The 8,234-nt window shown below is 41.0% G+C and overlaps 1 protein-coding gene across 3 annotated transcripts in view; it reads right to left on the bottom strand.

Moving 5' to 3' along the window:
* The window catches only part of MOV10L1 (Mov10 RISC complex RNA helicase like 1), a 69,369-nt gene that overhangs the window by 7,309 nt on the left and 53,826 nt on the right, over positions 1 to 8,234 (bottom strand). For all 3 annotated transcript variants that reach the window (XM_019543480.1, XM_019543479.1, XM_019543481.1), the window contains 5 exons: positions 7,070 to 7,248; positions 5,479 to 5,625; positions 3,549 to 3,670; positions 2,621 to 2,720; positions 1,992 to 2,156 (listed from right to left, as the gene is read on the bottom strand). In XM_019543480.1, the coding sequence (XP_019399025.1) occupies positions 1,992 to 2,156; positions 2,621 to 2,720; positions 3,549 to 3,670; positions 5,479 to 5,625; positions 7,070 to 7,248 (713 nt within the window). The remainder of the gene's footprint in view (positions 1 to 1,991; positions 2,157 to 2,620; positions 2,721 to 3,548; positions 3,671 to 5,478; positions 5,626 to 7,069; positions 7,249 to 8,234) is intronic.

Consider the following 8,234-nt stretch of genomic DNA (forward strand, 5'->3'; position numbering starts at 1 on the left):
GATCTCCCGAGGTCCCTTCCAGCCCTGATGTCTATGAAAACTAATTAACAGTACAGAATGTCAAAAAGATAATTCTCAACACTTTTACACAGCTAATACCTACCACCTGAAGTGCTGAAAATCCCTGTTGCTCCCAGTAATTGAAATACTTGCTTCTGGGTATGAACTCCCTTGGTCTTGGCTTTCCTGAGCAGTTAAGGATTTAAACATGAGCAAGAAACTGTTGCTATGCACAGACTAGGGTTTCTTTGATCATCTGACCTACTTCTGTAGGTTCTTTAGAGCATATACTTACCATGATCAGATCCTCAGAAGGAAGGGAAGGAGCTGGTGCTGGCACCTCTTATCCACTAATCCAGTGGACAGAGCAGTAAGGATGAGAGAGGCAAATTCAACCTGTTTTAGGCAACTTGCCCTTGTACCTCTCTCACCTCTTAGGAGAGTGCCCAAATACTAAAGATATTTTTGGGTAGGGTTCCCTCACTTCCTCCTGTTTAATTTTCCATACGTAGAACAGCTTCTATATTTGTTACACCAGAGAAAAACAAAACTTTGTAGCCTAGTTGGGGAACTCACCTGCAAGCATCAGATACTGCAGTTCCAATGCTTGTACAGGCACCCAAACCACAGCTAAAAGGCAAGGTCAGCTTCTTAGGCAGATGATTTTGATGCTAAGTCTAATCTTTGGTGAGTGCTCCAACCACCAGGCTCTTTACTCCTTGGCTTTTTAGTAACATGGAGCTACACTGGTGATACCATCAGAACTGCTTTGGAACAGATGCACGGAAGCTAGACCTAACTTCAGAGAAGGTTTACAGCTGTTAAGGGATGCAATCGCAAACTAGGCGCATAAAACTCTTGGAAGGCAGTTCTTATTCAACAGGCTGGTTTTGGTGGATCCCATTCTTAGGTTATGAACTCAAAGTAGTTCTAGGCCTGAAGAACCATAACTGTCAATTGGACCAACTTCCCTCCCATCTCACGAAAAAGATAGTTATTATTAGGCTCAGCTTTCATCATTTAAGTTACTGTATGCAGATATTCACAACCTTACCTATGGATGGGACGAACAGAAGATTTACTCTTTCCCTTTAGCCATGTGTTTGTATGATTGCTAGAGCCTTCAGGTCCTAGCAGCTGAAGCATCTGCATGCCTGCCTCTGAATTGTGGTAGCCTGGCACATGTTACTAGTACTTTAAATGCCTGGTGTACTACAGGACTGGGCAGCTACATTACAGAAATCTGTGAATTCTCTCATTTACTTTACCTCAACAGTCAATTGAAAAATAGACTCAAGTCAGTTAGTCATACTCTATGTTAATAATCCTTAACTAGAGAAAGCATGACAAGGGGACACACAAGCTCTTTATATATGCATACCAACAGGCTACCACAATGACAGGAAAGAACAATAAACACAATCCAACTCCTTCCCCCTTCTGCAACATACATCATTGCAGTTGTTTTCTCATCTTGAGATCAGACAAGAGTTTAGGAAAAATAAGGATCCAACTGTTGGATGGGGGAATTTTGAAGCACTTTAACTGTCTTGGATAGTTCAGCAAGTGGGTCTCCTTCAAATAGACCAATGTGACCAATACTTCATGGTTTTAGACTCAGACCATTACACTTAAAATATACTTTGGCTTTTTGACAAGACTAAAGGTATTAGCCCTCATGTCCTGAACAGATTCCTACTATGGTGATTATCATTCACCAATTCCTGCTATGGTAACACTTGCACAACTCCAGTTTCATTTTTTGCATAGGGCGTGCGTGAGATCCTGATCAGGCAAGGAAGCTCAGATAATGGTGTGTTAAATCTTCAAGCAAAATGCTAGACCATAAAACCTGAAATGACTTCCTTTATATAGTCAGAAATTAAAACAAGGAAGGGGAAACCTAACAAAACACAATATTTTCCTTTCTTTGTGTGGATCACTTAAAAACAAAACAAAACAACACAGTAGAAAATTTTGGTTCAACTTACCAGCAGAGGATTATATGATCCACAAACACCAAAAGTATCCTCATCTCTCAGATAAAGAGATAATGCCATTAGTCTTTCCAACATGGATGAATCTAATCCATAAGCAACTGCAAGTCTAGATTTGATTACTGGTCCTAGCTGCATTGGATCCCCGGCAAGAACTATCTGTAGATACAGTAAAAATCATTTGTATTAGAGGCAAATATTTATGCCAGAAAGGTTAATTAAATTACTATAAAACACTGTGGGCCATGGGGTCTAACAACTATTTTTGTAATACGTTAACTTGGTATCTGACTCCCCTACTAACCAAGATGCTTGTTACTGTCAAGAACACATTTATATTCTGATACAATGCACACTTGTTTACACCTGAAACTGTTTGATTTAGAAAGATAATTCTTACAACTTGAAAAAAATACCAAAAGTTAAAATATACAGCACTTAAAACTAAAAGTTTTAAGGTAAGTAATAACTTCCATTTATAACATTTTATTACAAAGTTCTCAGAACTATATACTAATTTCCTGGAAATAAGCAGCTTATATGGCATCATTTCAGGGTTTGCGATAACTCATTTGAAGTCACTACTGTAAGTGGAAAAAAAAGCAAGCAATTTTAGTAAATACCTGTCCATTAACTTCTGAAATCAATCCAAGAGGAATCAGGCATTCTGGTTCACTTGCCTGCCCTGCTTCATCCACAAATGCATGTGTGAAATGTCCACACCTAGAATTCAATTGAATGAACTCAAATAACAGTGTTGCTTTAGGTTTAGTATATTCTGCCACCCTGTGGTTGACATAGGCAAAGTAATTCTGAAAAGTTTACAAGGAGTATGTCTGTGTGCTGTACAGTCAGATCCTAGTGAACACAAAAAGTATTTCTGTACTTGAAGACTTTAAAGTAGAATTAAAAAACCAAAACCAAAACAAAAAAAAAACAAAACCAAAACCCCCCCAAACTTTGCCCTCATCTTTGATTGTTGCCATATTCTGAAATTATAAACAAACATTCCCTACCTTTAAACTTCCTTACCCTTTCACTTTCTTCCATTTCAAGCAGCAGAAAAAACAACTAGTTTAGCACTAACAATCTCTAGGCTGTCTTCTTCCACACAGTAAGTACACTAGTAACTCTTGAGCTGACTGGGTTTGAATGCATCAACTTACAGATGGTTACAACTGAAGCAAACAAAAGTCTAGCAGTGCTTGTTAGTATTAACTACTAAAATACATTCAGCACAGTTTGGCCCCTGACATCAACACAATTAAGGGAGCCAGAAGGAAACACTGTTGTTGAGATAAAAAAACCCTGCATCAACGAGCCTCCTCTCAATGGATTTACCTCTGCTTTGAAAATCTGAAAGAATCTCCAAATTTACCATGAAGAGGTTTACAAACTTTAATAGATCTAAAAACTTAGCTGTGAATGCAGTGCTTTAACAGTTAATAGTTTTCCTATTAAAACAGCTGGAAGTATTTTGCAGAGTGGCCCAATTTTCAGTTTTGCAGAATGTCCCTGCACATTGAAAACATACATATGCATCTATAGTACCTTATTCCTATTTGATAAAACATTCCCGCACTGCTGCATGTGGTGATTATTATCCTAAACCGTGATGCTTTCCAAATGTCTTCCCCATCTTTGCAATAAAGTTTCACTGTATCACTGGTTGCCTGCAAACATAGAAACATATAGTAAATAAAGTCTCCTATTATTAAAAAAACCCCACATACTAAAAACCTAGAAATATGGCTACAAGTAAATTACTATAAGGTAAGCTCACTGTGTTGACCACTCTGTAGTAATTGTCCATCTGCATGTTCTAGCCCCAAAGTTAAGTGTAAAATAACTTATCCTACTTTCATTGTGTGCATGCTCTTACCCTTCAATCACCCGTGTGGAGTGGTCAATGTGCTAGTATAAGCTCACCCCCTTTCTTACCTTGCAGTAACTTGCTTGTGTAGCTACTGCACATAACATAGCTTCTAGGCTAAGTACAGACAGTCAAAAAGCTCAAGGTTGAATTGTTTCAATCTTTGCAGGTTAGTCTAAGCCAGGGGTTTTCAACCTTTTTTGAGCAGTGTACCCCCAGTGGCTGGTTGAAAAGCGGGGGGAGCAGCAGCTGGTCATGAAGCGGGGGTTGGACGGCGGCAACTACACACGGAGAGGCAGCATGAGGTGGTGAATGGCGGCCACCACTGAATGTAAGCTTCTTCCCCCATGTCCAGCCATCTGGGCAGCACCTGTTCACCTGCAGAGGGGTACCACTGCCCTTGCCCCACCCAGCCCTGCTTGTATGAGGCAGCAGTGAGGGGTGGCAGTACTCTGTCCCCTCCTGCATGCACATACGCCCTGGGACATTTGAAAATACCCCCTGGTTTAAGCAAATGATTAAATCAATAGGCAAGTGAACAGAGATCCACTTTTGATCTCAGAATTACAGCCACATGCCTGCAGTGGCCAAAGCCGGGGGGGAAGGGGGGAGGGAGGGAGGGTGTGCGCGCGCACACACACACACTAGAGCAAATAGTTTGGACCAGAACAGACAGTTTGGGCAAAGCATCCTGACATGCTGAGGAACTGAGTTATCTTGAATCTAGAGGGGATCTGGGACAGAAGTTCAATAAGACAATTTAACCTAAATGAGTTAGGTCTGATACTAACTACATCCATCCAGATATATCTTAAACTGGTTTAAGCAATTTTGAAAGCAGTTTATGTGCACTGAACTTGTGTTATGTTACAATTCTGAACTGGTTTCTGATCATATATACCTGTTTATGTGCAACTTCTGTCCCTAGGCCTCGAGACTACATTGAAGATCAACCCTACTCATCTCAAAATTTTTAAACTGCAGAAGTACTGCAGTAAGATTTTATTTTAGAAGCTATACACTGGTTAATATTTTTTGGGCCAAGTCATAAACTTGAGGGTCAATTTTTCCATGAGCTTTCTTAAAAAGGAGGAGGAGGAGGAGAAGGAATGCAAAATAAAGCACAATACTTTTATTGCTAAAAAGAAAGCTATTTTCTTCAGTAGTTTTTGGACTAAATTTGAACACATACACAAGCAGGACAGATCAGAAATAAGTGTTGTAAGTTGCTGTGCAGATCATGGTCATCTACTCTTCATAAATGGACTCAATTTGAGAGAAAGGCTGAGATAATGGGACTGAATTTTACTGCACTCTTACAAGGTGCCAGAGAAAGCACATGAAGAAATCCACTGGACATGAATGGGCTATTTGTGGAAAAAACACTACACAGCAAGTGTTAAGTATAACATCAGTTTACACCATTCTATCAAATGCTATTAAATATTTTCCCTTTCATTTTTATAGTGAATTTTATTCTAAAAGTACATCTGCAGTTTTCCCTAGCCAGCTTCGACCATGGTAATGTGTCACAGAAGGAACACTTAAAAAATTAAAGGTTCGCAGCCTTTTTTCAGTATTTAAATTGCCAAATTTCTGCATATTTACCTCCTCACTTCTGCAGCTAGCATTAACTCTAACCATAGCTCCTGGTTTCAGCAGATTACTTTCATGCAGTCGTAAGCAAATTAAATCTGTTGCACTGTTAGATGGTGCGCAGACCAAAATTCGACTGCCTGGTAAAGTATAATATATCTGCATTTAGGAAGAGAAAAAGTTTATTAATTGAAACTTACAAAAAACCTGTTACAAAATAAAGCAAATTATTCAAAATAAGCCGTTAAAACAGATAATTCTGAATTCCGTGACTTCATTATTCAGTTTAATTTTGAAGAAACACCTCTTAAAAATTGACATCTTATTTGTGTTAATCATCAGAATAGTTAATCAAACTGAGATGATGTAGTCTTCAATCATAGAATCAATGAGTCAGAAGGGATCTAGACAGATCATCTAGTCCGACCCCCTGCCATGGGCAGGAAGGAGCACTGGGGGTGGGAGGGGTCATAAGAGCCCAGCCAGGTGCCTATCCAGTCTCCTCTTGAAGATCTCCAAGGAAGGTGAAAGCACCAGCTCTCTGGGAGGCCTATTCCAGGCTCTGGCCACCCTTACAGTTAAGTAGTTCTTCCCAATATCTAACCTAAACCTATCCTCCCTCAGCTTGTGGCCATTGTTCCTGGTGACTCCAAGGGGGGCCCTGGTGAACAGACCTTCCCCAAGTCCGTGCTGGTGGCCCCTGATGAAGTTGTAGGCAGCCACAAGATCCCCCCTCAGTCTCCTCTTGTGGAGACTGAAGAGATTCAGGTCCCTCAGCCTCTTCTCGTAGGGCTGGCCACCGAGGCCCTCAACCATATGAGTGGCCTCCCCTGGACCCTCTCCAGGTTCTCCATGTCCTTCTTGAAGTGCAGTGCCCAGAACTGGACACAGTATTCTACCTGCGGCCTGACCAGCACCGCATAGAGGGGGAGCAAGACCTCTCTGGACCTGTTAGTGATGGTTATATACAGGGACCTACTGAAATCAAGGAGGCAGCTGGTTGAGTTTGCGAGATGATCATGGGGCTGGCCACCATTTTTGAGAGCTTACAGAGATGGGATCCCTCATACTTCTGGCCAAGGAGCTTCGGTGGCACCACATCACCTCCCTTGCAGCTCTTTGGCTGAGGGCTGTCCATCATATCAGCCCTTCCCTTGCCACTGACTGGCAGAGGGGCAGGACTGCAAAGCAGGTAGCCCTCTCAGCCAAGCAGTGGCAAGGGGCAGCCACCATCTTGGCTGTTCCGCTTTGCGCTGGCAGGGCCCCCTCCCACAACAGGCTGAGGCTGGGCTGCAGCAGCCATGAGGACTATATATAACTAGGGATACATATCTATATTCACCAGAGCTTTAAATTAAAATACGAAAGTAATAAGAAAAGGCTGAACACAAATTATTTAAAGATTTTTTTTAATACACATTTGTGTAGAAATCTTCTCTGGACTATACTGAGGTTGAAATGTATTGAAATTTTCAAAGTTTTTTCAAAAGGTAAAAGTAAGTAAAACCCCTTAAATAAGCATAATTGAAATATTTTAGTTTTTGTTTTGGTAATTATGTGCAATCATGTGGTGATTCCAAGTGATTATTTTGTAATCTGTTACCTGTAAAATAGCTTCTATTATTGTTACAGTCTTCCCAGTTCCTGGTGGTCCAAAGAGAATATAAGGAGTTGGACGACATTCACCGCTAAGGATTCTTTTCACTGCTAATTTCTGATGCTCATTCAGCACAGGACTGAAAAATTCGCAGTCTCTCATCTTGGGTGTCATGACTTCCATGACTATACTCAAAGCAGGTAAGTGTATTTTGTAAGCACAATGGGAAAGAGATTTATTATGATCATGCAAAATTAAACTGACAAAATTTAAAGTGATACAGACTTTATAACAAAATCATTTTAAAATGACAGGGGCAGCTAAAATTAGCAAATTGGCAACTTATAAACACCACCATTTCCATTCCCAACAATGACAAAGCAAGTCAATTTGTTTTTGTTTCACAGGCATAGTGTGATTTTTATTTTAAGGTCAAAGACAATTTAAACTAAAAAGCAAAAAGGGATCCATTAAGGAAATAATCCTTGTACTTTTTCTCTGAGCACTTCCCAGTTTTTCAACATCCTTTCTGGTATATCTACACTATAACTGAACACAATAGCCCAGTAATACTCTTCCTAACACCACACACAAGTAACAGCATCTAGAATTGCTTAGAAAGCTGGTTCCAGTGCCATTTCACTGGGTCCAAAGTAATGCAGTTGGAAACCTTGGTGTTCTTTGATTCTTTGGTTGCTGTTGTAAGCTAGAGTGTAAGTTTAGCCACCCTTCCCAAACTTTGTGTAGACACTTCAGGATTCATTAAGAGAGTGCCTTTCAAAGTAAGGTATGCTCCTTGTACTTAGTTCATAGTAAGTGTCCAAACTGATGTAGAAGGCCTAAAACTAGAGGTGCACCGATACACTGGACCGAAATCGGATCGGTACTGATATGAAGAAAGTTTTCTTATATCGGGTATTGGCCCGATGGGGCCAATAAATGCCCATTTTGTGCGCAGCCACAGCGCAGCATGGAGCAGAGCTGGCAGCGTGAAGATCTGCCTCCAACTGGTAAGTCTGAACGGGGAGGGAACGGGTGCGATGGGGCAGATCAACATCCCCTGCAGTGAGGAAGAGGGCAGGGGGGCAGGTGTTACCCAGCCAGGGCGGGGGAGGAGGGTGCGGGACAGAGGTGTGGCTCATGGAGTAGGGCTGGCTCCTGCTGCTGCTTG

The sequence above is a fragment of the Crocodylus porosus genome, unplaced genomic scaffold (genome assembly GCF_001723895.1).
Source record: "Crocodylus porosus isolate Cpor-Errol unplaced genomic scaffold, CroPor_comp1, whole genome shotgun sequence".
In the NCBI taxonomy this organism is placed as follows: Eukaryota; Metazoa; Chordata; order Crocodylia; family Crocodylidae; genus Crocodylus; species Crocodylus porosus.